This window comes from Spea bombifrons, chromosome 4 (genome assembly GCF_027358695.1).
Source record: "Spea bombifrons isolate aSpeBom1 chromosome 4, aSpeBom1.2.pri, whole genome shotgun sequence".
Classification (NCBI taxonomy): Eukaryota; Metazoa; Chordata; class Amphibia; order Anura; family Pelobatidae; genus Spea; species Spea bombifrons.
The window spans coordinates 69,336,630-69,357,792 of NC_071090.1; the positions used below are offsets into that span (position 1 = coordinate 69,336,630).

General features: G+C 38.5%; 1 protein-coding gene across 1 annotated transcript; it reads left to right on the forward strand.

The window, feature by feature from the left end:
• The first annotated feature begins 2,225 nt into the window (after positions 1-2,225).
• On the forward strand, positions 2,226-20,116 carry LRGUK (leucine rich repeats and guanylate kinase domain containing). Its single transcript, XM_053463410.1, has 20 exons — positions 2,226-2,500; positions 3,380-3,487; positions 5,800-5,881; positions 7,342-7,442; positions 7,817-7,898; positions 8,688-8,812; positions 9,607-9,750; positions 10,780-10,860; positions 11,324-11,410; positions 11,990-12,096; positions 12,671-12,790; positions 14,531-14,627; positions 14,745-14,858; positions 15,144-15,345; positions 16,260-16,364; positions 17,538-17,680; positions 17,776-17,864; positions 18,814-18,948; positions 19,191-19,354; positions 19,523-20,116. The coding sequence occupies exons 1-20, from the start codon at positions 2,315-2,317 to the stop codon at positions 19,708-19,710; spliced, it is 2,460 nt and encodes an 819-aa protein (XP_053319385.1). The 5' UTR covers positions 2,226-2,314; the 3' UTR covers positions 19,711-20,116.
• The last annotated feature ends 1,047 nt before the right edge of the window (positions 20,117-21,163 follow it).

Genomic DNA, 21,163 nt, shown 5'->3' on the forward strand with positions numbered 1-21,163 from the left:
CTCTTGTGTATTGCCCCATGTGCATTTGTGCCTCCAGCCAGCCCCTTTGTGCATTTATGCCCCAACACCCTTGTGTACTGATTTCTGATGTCCCCTTACACCTATTACCCCAACTATTTATTTTTTTTTTAATACTTTTTTGCTGCCTTCTTTCCCTGCAGACTGGTCTCCTCCAATGTGCTCTTCTCCCTGTTACGAGCAGCTGTTCCATGAGAGCCTGCCCCCTTGAGCATCTTCAAAGGGGCTTGGGCTGGCCGGCCACTCAATGATTTTAAAGCGGCGTGTCTTACGGCCGCTTTAAAACCTGCAGCCGCACGGCTGTTTAACTTAGATTCAGAGCGGTCTGGGGGGCTTTTTCTTTTACAACCACAATATTTGCTTATATCTGTCCACCGGCATTCCAAATTTTTCCCTTAATTTTTGACAAGCAGCTGCAGGACCAGAGAACATGTATTTCTCTGATTAGCCTCAGGTTTGGAAAATGCTAGGAGTATTTCAGTTTATTTGACATTGATTGTCAAATAAGGATGTACCTTTAACGTCTAGGAGCCCACAGAGTCTTAATCTTTGTTAGCGCACAGTATTTTCTCATTTTCTGAATTGGTAACTAAAACATACAGATATGCGCTCCATCCCTTGGCTTTAATAAGTAAGAGGGTGCCTCTGTCAGTTTAGGTTTATGGTGCCCTGGGGAGAGGAGAGGTGGGAGAAAGAATGTGTACATATGTATGTGAAAATATATGGTGAGTTTGTTAGTGAATGCGTATTAGTTATAGAGGGGAAAATATACACGCAGACATGGTGCTTCTAAAATGTGGCATTGTTGGACCGTTGCTGCTTCCTGCAACATTCAGGATTTTTAATATTTTTTTTTTCAGATGTATTTGTTGAATTTATTCCTGTTCACCCCTAATAAAAGAAGGAAGGGGTAAGACGGCATTCTCTGACCTTTTTAATTTTGTGAGTGCTATCATAATTATTTTTTAATTATATAGCACCATAATATTCAATAAGGTTGCTAAAATGGTAAAAGCTTAGGTTGGCATCTCCTCTCTGCCACTACCCCGATGCCAGCCCCTGTCCTGACATCTCCCGAAAGCAGTCTCCATGCCGCAGGATGTGGATAACCCTGCCCAGCACATTATTCATGATCTGGACTCCCAGCAACAGCCCCATATCCACCGTGCGGCCTCCTGCCTGCTACCAGAGGGCCTTAAACACCCATACGAGTACCCACACTATGCCGACGCATAGTGATTAGGGAGTACAGAAGCCGAGGTCTGGAGTGACGGACCTCGCGATCCCTTAATATTTGGCCGGTCACAGGGAGATGGACTGGTCGCACCTGCCTCGACGCAGCCCTAAAGACCAGCCCAGGGGTGACGGCCTTACTGCCTGCCCTTCCCCTATAAGTACCCACAGATATACACTTTATTAGGTACACCTTGCTAGTACCGGGTTGGACCCCCTTTTGCCTTCATTCTTAATGGCATACTTTCTACAAGGTGCTGGAAAACATTCCTCAGAGATTTTGGTCAATATGGACATGCACTGAGTTGCTGCCATGTGATTGGCCGATTAGCCATTTGTCTTAACAAGCAATTGAACAGGTGTACCTAATAAAGTGACACCGTGAGAAAAAAAACCTAATAACCTAATAAAGTGGCCAGTGAGTGTATATGATGGAATAGAGAAAGTCTCTTCAACAGTTTAATGGTTACAAGGTCCTTAAATCAAGATTCCCCATACTCCTAGGCAAGGTGGAGCCTAGGGTTAGTGGCACCTAAGTGCAGTACTTACACCCCATAACTAACTTCCAAACATTCTAACACACAATACAATAACAAACACGCTAAAACCATACACTCATGCACACACATACTAACACAAACATTAATAAACACACCCTCTAACAATATATGCTGACGTACAACTCACGCTAGTGCCATATGGTAACACACACAACCCCATACACTCTAATACCACATTCTTACACACACACACATATAATATATATATATATATATATATATATATATATATATATATATATTATATAATTACACACACTATATACATATCCCCATTGCCTGCTATGTCTTAGAGTAACCGCTTACAGGTGACCGGAAGGTGCTCTCTGCAAAGGCCAGTGCTCGGCATCGAGCGAGCGCCTGCCTCCCGTCAGCGCCGTCTCCAAGCAACCAGTTTGTCAACAATATGGCGGACCGTCTCTGAGAGTCCTGTTTCTAAGCGGCGAGTTCCGAAGTATCACAATCGGGGCTACCGAGGAAGGTTCCGTGCTCACCGGTGTAATATGGCGCTGGCAGTTTTTAGCCCCGGGTTTCGGGAGACATTTTCCCCCCTGAGTTCCGGAGAGATGGAAACTGAGTTGACGGAGCATGGCAGAGGGATTTGGGAAGCTCCCAGCCCTGACAACGGTGGCGACTCTAGGGATTCCCTCAGTGACAGTGAGAGCGAGCAGGAAGAACCCGCGATGGCGGTAAGAGGGGCAGCTTGGCTACATGCTTTTACTTAATAACGGGTACGGGGCTACATAGCTGCCTAGTGGCCCGCTTCTCCAGCACAGTCTCTAGAGTATAGATATGCGATAAGGAGCCCATGTTTGACTGGGTGTATGAGATCTGCACTGGTGCCTCTGTGCCTTATGCACTATAGAGCTTTAGGGAATAACAATCCTTTATCAAACTAGCATCTGGAGTGTCCTGCAAGATGTCTGTTATTAATATTATGTATTCATTTATATGGCGCTGTCCTATTCCACAGCGCTGTACAAGGGGAAACAGGACATAAACAGTATTAGTGCCATTACTATTGGCTCCTGCTGCTGTGATTGACCTGTGAGATATAAGATGTGAGGGGGATCTTTAAATTAAATACCATAAGGGATATTTCAAATAACAGCGAGTATCGCTCAACGAGTAGAACTCAAATGAAAGGAAATGCTGGCAGATAATCAGCTGAGAAATAATTCATATTTTATGGGCTGGGTGTCGATGTACTGTCTCACTACTGAGCTGTCAAACTTTCGGATGTATTAATAATAATTATAGTAATAATTATGCTTAAGGCAAGCTCCAATAGTCGTGACACAATATGTAGTAGTCAGTTTTTAGGCACAGGAGCTCCGCAGCTCTGGTGTCATCAATAAATCTGAGATCGCAGCTCTCCGCGATATTCTGTAAAGCCCATTGTGAAGCATTCTCCATCTAATATCCCTGCACCATACTGTATCTACGATAATAACATAACGGACAACCTCAAAATCTTCCCTAAAAAGAATTCTTATTTTTATGTCCTAGGGAATAGGATATTTTAAAAACAAGCCCCAATGAACTCATGTGTCTCCTCTTACTCATAGCAGGCATTCGATGGAGTGTTACGGGAAGAGGCAGTCTCTGAAGGATTGTCCAGATTGGGCCGGTCTGCTGTTGGCACAGAGTATGTGTACCTGGACTTAATGCTGTCTGTAAGTAATGGCAAAATAAACAAAATCACTTAATATTGGAAAGCTGCAGCAGTCCTCTAATGCAGTGGATATTATAATATCGCAAAATGGGAACTCCCATCGTTTCTTTTTATTACTAGTATAAAATGAAATATACATTTTCCAAAAAATATTGTGTTTTTTAAAATACATTAAAGTATTTTTTTTAATTGTGTTCTAGCTCTTTCATCTACTGCCTGTGTTAATTAATAGAGCGGCTCTGTGTTAATCACCCAGAAGGACATTCTAACTCATGAAAGTCTATGGAGGAATTGACTTCATTAGCATTGCCATAAAGAATCAGCTCCGTGTGGTGTTTGCACAGTTAAAGCCACCTAAAATATGACATGACTACTAAATCTACAGCTAAAGGCGATAAAAACAGTTTTTGTCAATGCCGACCTATATCACTGTATACAACGCTATATTTTGAAACATGCCGCCGTTCTAAAACATTTTACAGTACAAGTTCCTTGAGAAATAATGATTCTTCTCACAAACAGCTGAAGTTGTTTAGTAAGCAGACACCTGAAGATGTATTTTTATTATGTATGAACTTATAAAACCATTTCCTGCTGTTCTCTTCTCTGATGACATAATTATGTGCGAATAATACACTATGGAATAGGGGATTTATGACAAGCTCCCGCTAGTATTGTTATGCTGGAATCTTTTATTCACTACGATTTTCTATGACCTTAGATGCCTCTGGCAGGGGATTTAAGCTAATATTATTCCAAAATAGTCTTGCAGTGATGGCATCACAACATTCATGACTACAATTTCTATAGATATAGCCACAGGGAAGTATTAGCTTCATTCAGCCTGAGAGGCAACTCAAGCCAAATGGCACATTAATAAAGCAGCCCAAATTACATTTGCCAGACAACCCCGTCCTGTCCTACACACATTTATAGAAAATGCAGAAAAGGAGGACAGAAGGAATGCAAGTGTTGCGTAAACCCCTTGTTAATCTAGTCCCCCTGGTGGCTCTATGTGGAAGTGCAGGTAAAGCCCATGAAAAAGATAGACAGTGGCCCAAAAAATCTTAAAAAGAGGCTGCCAGCCCCCTGCTATTCCATAGGTATATTTTCAGCTGTCACCAAACTGCAGTCTCTTTGATCCATTGGCAGAAGGTGAGTTTTCTATCATATGAATTAAAGTCCAAAAGTAGCTAACATACAACAATTCCATTTGGAAAACAATGCATACAATACAAGGTCTGTCAGCTCCCCCGTCCTTCTGAATTTCCCAATAGGCAGACAACGCTCCATGTTATTAGGGGTGTAGTGCGCTGCAATAAGGTGGGCATACTAGTAATTCACATACCCCGTAACAGTCCATAGCCTGCCCGTGTTACCCATGTCCTTTAAAGTTTCTGAACATATACTCCATGCCCTGCTTATTTTATCCCTATTACCAATAACGTATCCTGTCCTAGGGTGACAGGTCCGGGTGGTTGGCAGTCCCCCTGTTCTAAAATTGAGGTGCAGGTCAACTCTTGGGCAATCAGCCCACCCCAGTGTCCAGCTGCTCAATGGGCCGGCTACAAGGGAGATTTTTGATCTCTTCATTTACATTGTGGACGTTTTACCAGCCATTAAAAACCCTGAAAATTCCGGCTCCGGATGTGGTATCTGAGGGTAATTACGTCACTGCAAAGGGGTTTTATTTATCTTAAATGTTCTGGGGCAGAAATCTTTGTATTCTTTAACAAACCTAAACTTCATTGCCTCTCCCATTGATTTCCATCATGCTTCAACATTTTGTTTGATGAACACTTGTCTTTTAGATGGTAAAGAATCAGAAGACTAAAAATTTTACAAATGACATTAGTAATGCTAATGCTAGTTTGTAAGCTTGCGTGGAATTATTTTAATCATTTTCGTTTCTGTACTTGAAAATATTTATTATAGTTTATAACTCTTTCTTTGTTATTGTTTGAACTGTCCAATAAACATTACATTAATGTCCAGTGATCTAAGTTGCATCATATTGCTGTCTAATCGGTATAGTTTAAGTATTGCTGCCGCATATCCTCACTGCACTGTGTTATTATACTCATCGGGAACATAACACCATTTATATACTTTATTTCCATGTAAAAATCACACTTGACTTACATCATTTCCCCCGTATCATAATTTGTTTTCTGGAACATAAACCAAGAATGAGGGCAGCCTGTATATAAAATTGCACAGGAAGAAGAAAATCACTAACGGATAAACGTGATTGAACAACCTTTTGATGTCTGCGCGATTTAAATGGCATGTCTCTCTCTTTTATTATCACAGAAACGCCATTTAACAGACATTGGAATCCTTTGTGGATATGTTCACCTGCAGAAGATGGACATCTCCTGTAATGGGATTACTGGTATGTTATTCCCTCGCAGGCTGACTATTTACAGTATAGTGTACCGGTATTGGAGGTTGACATCAAACTTTACTTTAGGACAGACTGGAACAGGAATTTTTCAAGTTATGGAATCAGCAGGCACTCTATAAATAAAATGTAATGAAAAAAATAAAAATGCATTATTGAATTATTACCGTATTATTGAAGTGTCACAAACAAAAACACTATGTTTAGATCAAAAATAGAAGCAGCTCCAAACTGCCTTACCAAACCTGAATGCTTCTTAAAGGTTTAGTCTGTTTTCATGGTAAATGTATATTGGAATCCATTTTGGATGTTAAATGTTGGTGACTGGTACTCAGCCCCCGTTTACTTCATAAGGAGGGTTATCGGGCCTGTGCAAGACCAATATGTCCACCTTAAATTGGAGTGTTTTCACTCTCGCTTCACTAAAGGGAGAGTTAATAGAGTCTGCGGGAGAGCTGTGTTTCAGCTCATATGCAGTGAATAGACCCCTTTAACCCTTTCAGTGGGTTTCAGTGGTTGGAACAGTTTCTGTAGTGCAGGGAAGGGTGCTAGATGGCTCTTGAGCTAACCAGCAGCTTTTTAACTTCCCCAGACTGAAGTTGCACAGTAGGTGTGAGACTTATATTAACGAGGAAAGTTCCCTGGGAGAAGTTTGTCTCTCAAACATTAAACATTAAGTGCGTGGAGCATGCTGCCGAATAGGACTGCTCGCTACCATGGTAACAGTAACACTGGGGTATTAAAGTGCCAGCATGCTATCACACACACATACTCACTCTAAAATGATTAAATTAATTTATTTAATTTTATGAAAAAAACGGATTGATGAGCTTCTGTTGGCCACGTTTCCAATCACCCTCAGCCAGAATAATGACGAGGCTGTTGGAACTCTAAAAATCAGGTGGACCACAGGTGTGAAAAAGATTGGCACACATGCGGACATATACATTTGTACCTTTCGCCTGAACTTATAGAAGTCACCCCTTTCTAACATGTGCCTAAACTGCATTACTGGTATATGTTATACTTTCACGTCCATGGGTTTCATGTGCAATCTGCGTGTATGTGCAACCACTTCTGTTGGATACATTAAGTAAGAAAATTATCTTGTTTCGCCTTAATTTTACTATTGGGTTTATAATTTATAGGGAGATAATAGGGGGAAATTATGCTTTTCTAGGCTTTTTGTGTATTTTTACCACTGTATCATGTGATCAGATGGACAATTTGCCTTAATCTATGAATGGCTTAGCCTGTCCTGAATAATAAAAACATGTGAAGGTTTTCCTAGATAAAGTATAAACTGTTTAAATCGCACTATAGTAAAGCTACAAAAATTGTCCGGTCTCCCAAGAGGAAGAATCTGCCCCGGCCTCTGCCTCTCAAAGAGTTAAATGCTTTGGATATCAAGTTCTTAAAAGCATCATTCTGTTATTCGATGTTTTCTCTAGATTTGTCCTGCGTCAGTTATATGCCATACCTGACTGAGCTCAATGCCTCCAACAACAACCTGAGCACGTTCTTTGACTTTGTACCACCTAAAAATCTCAAGGTAAGTTTGCCTCCTTGAAAATAATGGTTGTTGAGACAAATGGAGAATCGGACTCGGTCTTGTTTTAGATTCAGTATAGCTCTGTGTCTGTGTTTAAGTTCCTCCACTGTGTTAACCGCTACCACTTCTGCTGGAAGGCCCTTCCTCTTATCTACTGCCCTCCAAGTACAATTTCCTTACATTACATATGAGCTTCTAACCTGCCTTTTTATCTATGTATTTTTGTCGTAACATAAACATACAGTTACATACAATTTCTATGAACACAAAGTTGCAAGATCCAAAAAAAAAATATTTTTGGGGGATGATGGGATAAAGTGGGTTTTATTATTAATTATTATTCTTTTCTCGCATGCTCATTTCCCTTTCTCTAGGTTGTGGACCTCTCATTCAATCAGATATCAGGCATGACGGACTTATCTGCACATAAAATGTTGACAAAGCTCATAATAAACAGTATCCTTTTAAGGTTCTAGATAGGAACAAGGGGTTAAAAAATAATTGAACTGCAAGTTATTGTTTTAGGTGCCAGATTTTGTCTGCAAAATCGAAAACAAAACACATATATATATATATATATATATATATATATATATATATATATATATATATATATATATTGCAATAACCTGTTTCCTTACCAATAAATCATATGAAGAAATTAATGTATTTTTTTTTTTTTTTGCAATATTCAGAATTGTATTTTTTTATTTTTAACAAAATATACTACTATATACTACTACTACAACTCAGTTCATTATATACAGTAGGGAAACTTGTATTTACAAATGCAATTTTTTTTCTTTCGTGTCTCACTTAAAATTCCCCTTGGCAGGTAAAAGTTTTAAAATAATACTTTAAAAAAAAATACAATTTGAAAAAAGTAACAGTGGTTACATTTAAAATAAAATTATCCTTGTGATAAACATATAATAAATATATCACCTAAAATACATACTGACTGTTTATATGTGATATTTATAGTAAGTGCCACATGTAGAAAATGTATTTGCATGAGAAGCTTTAGCAGAAACAGTTTCTAAACCTACCCTCAAAATACCATTCGATATACTTTATATATATATATATATATATATATATATTCCATTGTGTGTCTGTGTGTATATATATATGTATGTATATATATATATATATACATATATATATATATATATATATATATATACATATACATATACAGCAGCTAAGGAGGCTGTTATTTCCTTAAGAGGTTTCTTTTTACAGATAATAATATACAGGAGATCAGTGGCTTGGAAAAGTGTAGCAGTCTCTCACATCTAAACCTGGCTCACAACAGAATCCAAAGTATTGGCGGATTAGGAAATTTACCAATCAGAACACTCCTTCTGGTATGTAACATACGTGTGCTCTCTGCTGCAGGGGATGCGGCTTCACAGGGGGTTAATTCTGCATAGCCGAATACATTTATCACTGTGTGGTGCGATTTGTACTCAGAATGAAGCACACACTGCCAGCCCCACTGCACACTGCAGCTGCCCTAATGTATGTGTCCCAAATGAGCAACATGTCCCTGAATAAGTCCTCCAAATTAATTTTTGTTTTAAGGCACGTTTATACTTAAAAATAGGTTCCATTTAAAACGTCCCCTTATGGCTTCCTTTTCTTCTAATCGGGATGCTTTGTCTATCATATCTAGTCTGATTTCTAATGGCTCTGTGCCTGCCCTTGTGTCCCAAACTATACTCTCCCCTTTTATTTGTTCCCTTCCCATTGTATGTACAGCACAGCCATAAAGCCTCCATACTCCATACTTCATCCAGCACAGTGAACGTAAATCTGGATATAATATATATATATATATATATATATATATAAAGTCCAAAATTAACAATTGCACTCCAAATGCCAAATTTCTGCCCGGTGCCAAATAACTGCAGCAGTAAATAATATAAAGTCCAATTATTAGTAATTATTTTTGGACTTTATATATATATATATATATATATATATATATATATATATATTTCCTGGGAATACTTATGGAATGTATACGATGCTTTGTTGTATTAACTGAATGCAGTTCTTCAGTGTGTTTTATAGCAGAGTCATTGATTAAATACTAGTTGTGAGAACTTTGCTAGTTTCACAATAAATTGTCATCTTCATAATTTTGGTGTTGCAGAGCTCCAACAGGATTAGGAATATCACTGGTTTAGAAAATCTGAAAACTTTACAAACACTGGACTTGTCATGTAATCAGATCTCCAGCCTGGAAGGTCTAGAGGGCTTGGACTTCCTCCAGATCCTCAACCTGGAGGATAATGAAGTAAGCTAACTCACTGTCCATCCTTCTTTCTACTTTCTTCTCATTTTTTCCGACCCCGCCAGTCCTTGATGTTCTTCATCTTTGTTTTTCATGGTTTTAGTTATCCCACTATCCATCATTAACTCGATATCTAAGGTTTTCAAGTTTTAATTGTTGCCAGAGAAGCACAAATTTAATTTTCAGATCGATCAACGTATTTTAGTAGAAAATGTTTAATTTTTCAGACATATAAAAAGCGTGGGCCCATCTCCTGAAGTTTATATACATGAAATGCCCCAGCTTTTTAAAAACTGACTCCCATGAAGCTCAGTTTTGCCAGGCAATTGTCTACAAAGTGCTCATTTACAGCCGTTTATGGCTCTCTTTATGATCCGTTTGCTAACAAGCGGCAGGTGCTAAAATCCAAATAGTTTTCATTCCAAATTTTTCATTAGCATACAATACCCGCGTGGTTTATCATCTGCTCGCTCATTGAAATGAAGTCAGCGAGATCGTGTGGATTATCTTTCCTGCAGTATTTCACCCCAGCAAATTGCCTTTATGAATAGGCATGAAAATCGTAAAAAAAATATGATGAGGCATGTTTGATTTATTTGTTATGTGGGAAGTGCCTGGAAGAGAGCTATAAAGTCTAGTTATAAGTTATATGGCTACTAAAGCACATGCTAAATAATATGCTGTATAATAAGATTCTTGACTATCCACTATATCTATTTAATTGTTTATGTACAGACCTGCGTGTTTGCCATGCAGCCCATCTTGCTTTATCATATAAGTTCTTATAATACGTGGATCGATAGCAGCTCATGGGAACTGTTATCGACAATTATTGCTGCCATTAGACTTGCTGCTTTTTTTTGCCACATTTGAACATTTAATTTTTAGGAGGTACATTCAGTAAATCTACTGGTTTGCTGTTTTCATGTAAATATATCTTCTCAGCATAGATTTTGACATAGGTACAGCTCATGTAGAAATATATGTATTTCAACAGAATTTGGTGATTTGTTCATGTCTTCCTATTCACAGATATGCCAGATTAGCGAAATTGCTTATCTTGAAGAACTGCCACTACTTCACGTGCTAAACCTGTTAAATAATCCAATTCAAGTGAGTGGAAGGAAAAATATGTGTCTTTTGAATCCCGATCCTGCCTAGCAGAATGCATTATAAGCACGTGAGCATGCGCTTCCAGGGCCTCGGCAAGAAGCGGTGAAGCCGTCACTGCTGTCTGATTGATGTCAGGAGGCAGCTGCTAGAAAAGTAGACATGTACAAGTTAAACTGTTTGTTTTACTGAAGCTTTGGATCACTGAAGCAAACATCATTTGTTTCATTGATCCCCGGAAAAAAAATGAAGGGTTAATGTTTTGTAAGTTGAATTTGTGTTTGGAAATATTACCAAAAAGTGTACATTTTAGGACGTAGAGTAGAAAGACGCACAATCTATATATGGTGGCTTAATGGTCAACACTGCAAAAAAGTTTAAATAACCTAATAAAAATCATTATTTTCCAACTCAACTATGCTCAATCACTGGTGGCATTAAATTAGCCCTTTTTCATCTCATGCAGGAACAAGCAGAATACTGGCTATCTGTGCTTTTTATGCTACAGAGGTTAACCGAACTGGATCTGAAGAAGATTAAGATTGAAGAAAAGGTATTTATTCGTATATACACCTGCTGGTCCCAAATAATTGTAAATAAATGTCCACGGTTGCCTTTTTATAGCCCTTTTTTTTGGGGGGGGGGGGTTATGTGGATGCAATCATACACCCATGCAAAAAGTCTGGTTTTTGGTTCAAGTGTGGATCAATGGCTGCATTCCATAGGAGGGGATTCATGTCACTAAATGTCCCTTTAATCCTACAGTTGTAAGGACAGTAATCACACTCATAGATTTTAAACTCTTTGAGCAGGGCCCCTCCTCACCTGTTGTCTCTGTGAGTCAATTTGTTATGTTACCTACTACTTGTTATGTCATGTCTACCCATTGTATATAAAACAATAAATAATAATAAAAGTAAGATGTAAGTTGGAGAGATATCACTCTCACATGGCGTCATTACTCTGGTAACAAAGTAGTACAACAACACAAAACTGAAATATTATCCACTGTTACAATCTTCTTATTGTCAGAGGGATGTTGTATTTATGCTTAAGTGGCTGTTTTTCTTTTTTTTCCTTGTCTAAAGTTTTATAACCCTTACTTTTTACTTTATGGATGTAAAATGAGCAGGTAGCCGCAGTGAATAAGTACGAGCCTCCTCCGGAAGTGATCGCAGCGCGAGATCACATGGCCAACGTTATGTACAGCATGATACAACTACAGAAGGTTTTTGACAGGTAAACTCGTCATGTGATATTTTATTCTGTCACCATTATGGGTTAGGGATAGTGCTTTTGCTTACTGGGAACAAATGAGATAAAGCCATTTCTGTAATACAGAAATGATGAGACCATTCCCTTTGAGATTTGAATTATCTATGCCACCATACTTTAAATTCCTAATATTTTTTTTCCTAAGATTAATACCTAGTGCACTTTGTTAACATATTCTGTGTTCACATGTATGTAGGTTAAAACCTACAATCAAAGTAATGGGATTTTCATGTATATTAAATGTGTTTGGTCTTGTAGCATGCACAAATGCAACAAGCACTGGCCACAATTTGTACATTATAAACCTGATTGACATCAAGAAACATAGAGTGGAATATATCTTAAAAGTGAAAATGTAATTTATAAATGCTGATTCTGGTGCAAAGTTTGAAAGGTGGGAAGCCAGTGAGATGTTTGTGCTGATTAGACTTCAGATGCTTGTCCTGAAAAGGTTTTCGTCTTTTGAAGTTTCTTGTGTTAAATGAATGAATAGAGATTGTTTCAGAGGCTTACAGTTAGAGAGCATCTTGTCTTGCAGTACACTGCCCAACCTGGATACTCCATACCCCATGTTAGTTCTAACTGGACCCCAGTCATGTGGGAAAAGAGAACTGGCACATAGAATGTGCCGGGAATTCAAAGAGTTCTTTCGATACGGGTAAGCCACAATTCACTATTAACGTTAGCCTATATATTTTTACACGTATGCCATGTATTTATTGCAATCACTGTGTACCTTTTGGGAAAAAAAAGCATATTACATGGCAGTGTTATTGTCGGCCACATGATGGCCTTCCTGCAACATCCTCTGACACCCACTACACAGCCATTTCTATAAACCGCATGTTTCAAATCCCTGCTTATGGCATTTGGGGGCTGTATCTCGTTGGATGAAATAAAGCCTGGCATGCGCTAAAATATCGCACGCATCATTTGTCTTCCAGTTATTGAAAAGATTTACGGTAAAATATGTGCCCAGATGTATGCAAAGGGCGAAACACTTACAAAATAAATCATATACATGTAAAAGCAGGATGCCGAAATATATATATATTAACACGAGAGTTTATATCAAAGGCCGCCGTAAATATACATGTCAGTCTTAGAAGAATCTCTAGTCGTAGATTATCTAAAGTACCTTTGCGTAGGTTGATAAAAAGCATCTGCTAAATATTAGATGCAGATGTCGAACATACTGGAATTTTCCATAAAATGTAGGTTTTTTTTTTTCCATTTTAACGGTGAACCTAAAGTTGTCATATGTGTGTCATTATAACTAAAACAGATGATTAGATGAAAAAAGATTGGGTGGATAACGATAACGTCCATACAGCCATTGCATCACGCTCGTTGACGTGATTCAGATGGTTCATATTGTTATCATTAAGACCAACCCATCCATATCTTACATAGCAGTAGAAGGAAGCTCTTCCACATATACCGTCATATGATAAAATAGTATAACAGGCTGTGACCTTCTTTATAGGATGTGTACTACATGATGGACTGTAAGGAGGCAAATAATAAATACCCTGGTCACATTAATATTACACGCGTGCAGTATGTCTGCAGAAGGAGATGAACTAAGTCCAGTGACATTTTAGACAATGTGGTTAATGGGGTAAAGGGGTTCTATAGGATCACATACACGTAACACTGGTATTGGAATACCATATTATCCACTTGCATACCAACAGGTTCATTACGGATTAATAATAAGGAGTTTTGCCTTGTTAATCATTGCTAATATAAGTAGAATTGTTTTCCTTGTGTCAGTGTAATTGGTCAAATATTATAGTTAATTAGCAGAGGACTAGACAAAACACTGTTATCTTTTCAGCTAAGTTTACTAAAAAAAAGTATCGCCTCTGCAACTGTGGGTTATGTGTCATTTCACATTTCTAGGTTGCCTCTACTGAAAGTAGGGAGCATACTTGAGTATGCTTCCTGCACATGCGTAGTAGAACTCCCATTCTAGTCAATGGGAGACAAGCTCTGCTGAAATCAATGTGAGCAGCCATGGGCCTTTAAGTCAAAGGGCATCAGGATGTAACATCTTATCCTGGCGTTCCACAACAAGGACTGTGGCTGTGAAGGGGGTGGCTAGGGCCGCGGTGTCATGCCTAGATCAGCACCCAAGGTAAATAAGTCTCTGATAATTACATAATATATGCTTTCATTTACATGCAGTCAATACATTGGAGTCCCTCCAAAAAGGGACTCCAACACACATTAAACACTAAAATTGCAATTTGCACTTAACATGAAAATAGGGTTGGAGTAGTGGTTACTAGTGTAAAAGAGGTAGATATTTCTATTTGTAATTTATATCATCCTAATTTCATGATTTTAGTTGCTTTCGATGAGCTGCCGTAACTGAATGTGTCAAATCTTTCAGGCCGTGTCACACTACCAGGAATCCTTATTTTGGTGAAGAGAAACGATTTGATTATCATTTTGTCACACCAGAAGTCTTTGAAGATATGACCTGCTCGGTAAGCATTTCTCTGCTGGTTTTAATGGTAACTCCCCTGTCCTCTGCATGTATACGAACATATCTGTCCGGACCGGCTTGGCATTGTTTGCCATTGTCTGCTTTTTTTTGGACACAGGGGCAATTCCTCCTAACTATGAAGTACAGCGGCCACTACTACGGGCTGAGCAGGGAGGCTGTTGAATCGGTGGCAGGAGAAGGCCTTGCCTGTTGCACTCACATGGAAATAGAGGTATGTTCAGTCACAATAACAAAGCCATAAATCGAAGATATGTGTGTTTGTGTGTATGTATGGCTAAATGGCTGTTTATATAGTTAAAATTGTTAACCCCTGCCTGTACCCTTTGATTCAGTGGCTATTGCAGTTTTATGTACCCCTTGCTCATTACTCTTTGGCAGAGCTGTGCTGCAGGAGACACATATAGCAGTTGTCATTAGAGTAACACCAGTCCCTCATGCCCATAAGAATCCAAAATGTGTGAAAACATGCTGTGGCGTCTGATATCTCTTTCTACAGGGTGTAAGGAGTTTGAAAAATTGCTACTTTGAGCCACGCTATATCTTGCTCCTACCCATGAATAAGGAGAAATATGAAGGGTGGCTGAGGAGGAAAGGGATATTCACCAGACCGGAGATAGACACCGCTGTGTCCAGAGTGGATATGTACGTCAAAATACACCAGGACTGCCCAGGCTATTTCGATGATGTGATTAATACAGGTAACCGAGGCAGATGATGCACGGAAAAGAAAAATGAATGTACTAGAAGGGTAGTTCCAATGCCTGAAAAGTCACTAGAGAGACTGTTTATACACAAAATACTGCAGCCACATGTGTGAATATTATGAGAGGCCATTACAATAAATAAATCTATAAATCCATTTGGATCAAATAGTGTCTAAAACATACAGTAACATTTATTGTTGTTTTACACAGTTTACTTGTGTGCGTTAATACTGTCCTGACACATTCTTTCTGTTGCTAGTTGTTTTTATAAACACATGCTATTTCACTTCATTAAATATGGCCATGACAGATCCCCTGAATCTGCTGCTGTTTCTACACAAGCTAATCATGCTTATCTGGCAAGCATGTCTACTGAACATCAAAAAGACTTATCGCTGCTCTGTCACTAAAGGGAGAGTTGATGGGAGAGTTCGCAGGAGGATTGTGGTTCCTCAACCATCACTATTCAATATTAAGGGCCAACACTAGTTTCTCCAGCAAGAAGGGCTGAGCTGGCCCTGTTTCATGCATATCAAGTGGGTGAGGAGACAAAGAAATCTCAACGATTACACTACACGTTATGAAGATCTAGCCAAGCACTCCCTGCGGCTGAAGCATACCAAGGTGGAAACTTTATAATATAGAACGAAGTCAAGGAGTTGAAACCGCAACTCTTCTTTAGCTAATCCCTTTAGTGAATAAACCCTGTATAGGTGGGTGAACTGACAGCAGTTAAGCCGGGGCTGAGCCAGACCCCAAGTCCCGTTCACAGAGCCGTACACAAGGCGATCCACAGTCATCCCACCAGATATCACAAAACCCAAACAGAAGAACACACTCATTTACTCAACTGCACAGACATATAGAGGTATTTTTAACATGGTATTAATGTAATTGTATGCCTGCAGATGACCTGGACGAAGCTTACACTAAATTAAGACAGCTAGTTAAGGAATACCTGGGTCTGACAGAGCCTGCACAGTCATCTTGCAGCATGCCGAAATCAGGAGCAGGTAAGATGTTTCTGCTTAAGGTATAGAAATTCTGAAAACAGCATGATATCAGGTGCTATTTAGAAAGCAATTTTATATACAGTATACTACTGTTCAAAAGTTTAGGGTCAATCAGCTGTTTTCAATGAAAAACAAGGTCATTTCTAGCTGTGTAACATCATTGCAAAGGGGTTTTCTAATGATCAAGTTTTAAACTTAAACTTGGATTACTGAACACAACGTGCCATTGGAACACAGGAGTGATGAGAGTGATAAAGGGCCTCTGTATGCCTATGAATATATTCCATTAAAAAACAGCCATTTCCAGCTACAATAGTCATTTAGAACATCTACACTGTAATTTGCTTTTCTTTCAAAAACAAGTTACCCCAAACCTTTAATGGGTTGTGTGTGTGTATGTATATATATATATATATACATATATATATATACATACATACATACATACATACATACATGTTATATATATATATAACTTAAATAATTAAGCTGGCCTTTTGTGTTAAATAAAATGAATTGACTATATATTTCTGTGACAGCGAGGATTCTATTAAGAATAGATGATGTGCTGTTTTTTTTTCTGCTATTTTTATGGCGTGTACACCTAACCCTTCCAGTCTCGTGCTCCAACTAACCAAAAACAATTCCTCTTCGAGGTCTCTAGTTTTCTCCTACTTAATGACAGTGGGAGTTATTCACTAAAGGGAGAGTTATGATTGCGCCCTCATATTACTCATTACTCATTCATTATGAAGGGCCAACACCGGCAGCTTTCTCCAGCAAGAAGGGCCCTGCATAAAAGTGGTGTGGAGTCTGAAGAAATATTGCAGCTTTAACTATAATTTATGCAGGGCTAGTCAAGCTCTTCCTGCAGAAGAACCTCGCTGGAGGTGGCCCTTCATAATGTATATATGAAATGAATGAGCTGAAAAACAAGTCTCCTGACAACTCTCCCTTTTGAGAATAGACCCCAGTGAATAACTGCCTCAACATGTACAGTCTTCTAAATAAATCACAGTATTTTTTACTGTCACAGGTAGAAATACTCCCTGAACTTTACAGCATACACAAACAGCCTTACAATTTGTTTAGATGAAATACAATATTATGTTGACCATTCTGTGGCCTGTATTTAGCAGTTCTCAAACAAGATGTCTAATACCTTATTTTAAGATTCAGGGAAATCATTGACTGGATCCTCACCAAATGGACCAAGTAAACTATCTCCAAATCAAGCTACCTGTGAATTTCTAGATTCGGCTACCAGGAATTACTCAGAGAGAGTCTCCACAAAAGTATCGTCGAAAACACCAGCAGTAAGGATTGCTCTGTAGCTTATAACCTTGACATTCGAGGATGCAGTCACGCTTTGGGCTCTTCACTTGTGCTTCATTGCTGTTATTCCTGCTAGGAAGAAGCCTCTGTCCAAAGACGTCAGCTGGCAGCCCGACAGGCGTTAGCAGGGAGGACCCCGGGGACATATACACAGTTGTTCCAAAGGTAAACTAAAAAGCCTAGAAGCTGAACCTTGATAAGGGAGGATAAAATTCCAGTGGAAAACACAAATGATATTTTATTGATTTGCTCCATATGAAAGCAGGGGTCATGTACATTTTGCAAATGTGGCTCAGCTGAGTGACATTGTCTTTCCAGACAGCTTTTCACCTCTTAGTAAGCCTAAACACAACCAATCACCTTCCTATGAGACAAGTCTTGACAGGCTAGTGAATTACACTTTCTCCTGCTCTCTCGCTGGTCCACATTAGTTGAGTAGGATACCATACGTTGGTATTTGGGTCAATGGCACCATGGAGCTATACACACACAAGAGGAGACACGCAGGGGCAATTCTATATCAATTAAGGCATGGGTTGTGTTTCTTCCTATTGCTAAACCAAATCATTGATTTCAGGTTCCCTTAGTGCCACAAGACATATACTGCTGACTGCATAAAAACCCCCAGCCTATAGTCCCCAATTAAATTTGTCTTTCTTGTATTCTGCTTTCCTCAGACAAAGGAACCAGACATTCTTTGGGTGGTTCCTTTGGATAACACTGAATAAATAATAGTATAAAATGTGCACTTTAAATGTTGTCCCCAGTTACTTGTAAATTGATGTACTGGAAACACATTCTTTAACACATTTTAAAGACATGACTGTATCACCTGAAAATTAAATATGGTTTGAAGAAACCTTGAAGTTGGTATCTTTGGTTGACTTAAAGAAAGTTTGGCATGGCTAACAGGGCAACAGAAAACAGAACCAACTCTTCATAATGTTCCTACTGCCCTATAAAGATTGCAGGTTTTTTTGTATATTAAGTTACTTACTGTCTCTGGATTGAGCTGGTAAATTATGACCATCATGATTTGACATGACCATTCCACATTTTTTATTCTAGATATAATACCTAGTTTATTTTATAAATAATGGGAGTGTTTTTGTAGAGGTCCATTGACGGCTCCAGCTACCTTGGGCACACACCGTCGTCTTCTAGACCCATCCTCATGCACGTTGATGATTCAGAGCGGAAGTAATGTGACTGCAGACTGCAGCCTACCTCTGGGCAGCGCTGATACCAGGTAAATTCTAAACACAATGAGACACAAGGCAATTTATATTTAAACTGTTTCCTCTCTTTTGATAATGTTGTTAAAATAACACTTAAAATGTAAAGCAGCCATTCATATTTCAGAATGACCTGGAAAAAACCCATCACTGTGCACAGATACCCAGGTTACGCTTCAGTTTTTGTGCTTTAAGATGGGTTAAAATAAGCATTATTGTTATTTGTGATATTAATAAATAAATATTTGTTTCACAGCTCAAGAGACTCTCGTCCCAGCTCTGGGTTATCCTTATTATCTTCAGCTGGAGCATTCTCTGCCAGGCGATCTTCATCTCAGCCGACCCCTGTTATTAATATTCAGTCTCCTCAAGAGGAGAAAATAGAACCTTTGGATTTATCTGACCTTGGGCAGCAACCAGGTATAATACTAAAACTATGCCCATTATAACAAATGCTTTGGTGCTTTAGAACTCCAACATATATTTACTAGCTGCAGCCATCTTTCTTTCAGTTACAATGTGAATTAGACTAATTGCATACCAAATATATTGCTTTTTTCTTTTATAAATTGTTCTCTTATGCATTAGACCAGCAGAGTGCGGGAAACACACCAACCACCCCCCGCCTGTCTTCTTCTGCACGTTCCAATCAAGGAGCATCAAAGTCCAAGTCCTCATCATCTCCCCGTCTGTCCAACCGCAGAAGCCGCCCAGGATCAAACAGCAAGCCTGTTCTCCCTCCTATTCCATCTGGACAAAAGAAATCTTCAACATAATACACTGATATAGGCATAGATTAAGAACTCAACAAATAAAGCATTTTAAAGGACATTTCACAGAATTTACAGCTACATTCTAGATTCATATAGTCAGTTTTCTGCTGTCCTGTACTTGCCCCCTCATGGGCTTAAATAACTATCGTAATAATATGAGCAATGTCTGCAAAAGTGAAAATACGAAAGATAAAAAGAATAATTTACATTACCTCGAAAATTCGTTCACTTTCTACTGATCACTTTAATAACATGTCTTCTCTTCTCCAGAAACATATCAGCTGCACTAGTTCTAGAACATGTAACTATATTATAGAGTGTTGTCTATATTTTCAAAATATAAACATCTACATGCACTTGTAAAGAAAATATTAAATATATTTTATCAAAGGCTACAGCCTGGCTTCTTGTGATTGCTACAATGACATCCCTAGAGGTCTGTGATTCCAAATATTTGGTAACAGACCATAATAAAGAAAATAATGAATGGCATTTAAACCAATAGGATAGTTTGCAAACATATTGACATGCCAGTTAGTAGCCACTGTGAGATCAAGATTAGACAACATCCCAATCCCATAAAGATTAAACAATCCAAGTGACGTAAAAGATCATTGGCAATGAAAAGCATTACCGTCAGATTACTAGAAACTACAGGGGGCACCCCAAACCATCTGCATGAAACCGTCATACACTCCCATCACCACCAACTAGATAAAATTCACCAACAAAATTGTTTTGAAATGTAATCTATATTTTAACATGATGTGGCTTAGAATTACTCCACTTTCTTGTAGCAGTAATTACAAAACTAACCTCCAAAACCTCGTTATACTGTGGCCAACCCTGCAGACGAACTAGAGATTAGAACTGCTGCACTAGTTCCTACTTCAGTGCCTACATTTGTCTTGGGTCTCGTTTGAGGGCGTTCGTGGGTCTGTAATTATACAATATACATAATATTCCTCTGCATTTTGCTGATTTGGTGGTGCTGGCTATATAGCTTTTCAAACAGACCTTAAATTCACAGGCTTCATCTACAATGAAAAGAAAGAAGCTGCTAATCAGTCTGCTAATCAGATTGGCAGTTTATTTAAGACTAAAATAAAATTGACATTCAATCTGTTTTATGGCTGCTAGTGACTGTGGTAATCAGTGGCGACTCTAGAAACAATATATAGGGGGGGCACACAAGATACCACAAGATACTGGGGGGGCATTAATAATTTCCACCATTAAATCATACCACTGAAAAAACACATATTTATATATATATATATATATATATATATATATATATATATATATATATATATATATATATATATATATATATACTGCCAAAAGTAATGTGCTATGGAATGATACTTTTGTTATTGGACTAACGTAATAATTGATTATTCAACATGGGAAGCCTGAACCCACAATTTAGTACCACTAATCCTTGAGTAAACAC

What these genes read in the sequence shown, in the direction of transcription:
- LRGUK (XM_053463410.1), top strand. Translation starts at nt 2,315, where the DNA reads ATGGCGCTGGCAGTTTTTAGCCCCGGGTTTCGGGAGACATTTTCCCCC. An exon ending in CTCCTGTAATGGGATTACTG is followed by an intron (nt 5,882 to 7,341) that starts GTATGTTATTCC and finishes TGTTTTCTCTAG; the next exon opens with ATTTGTCCTGCGTCAGTTAT. An exon ending in CATGCCGAAATCAGGAGCAG is followed by an intron (nt 16,365 to 17,537) that starts GTAAGATGTTTC and finishes CCTTATTTTAAG; the next exon opens with ATTCAGGGAAATCATTGACT.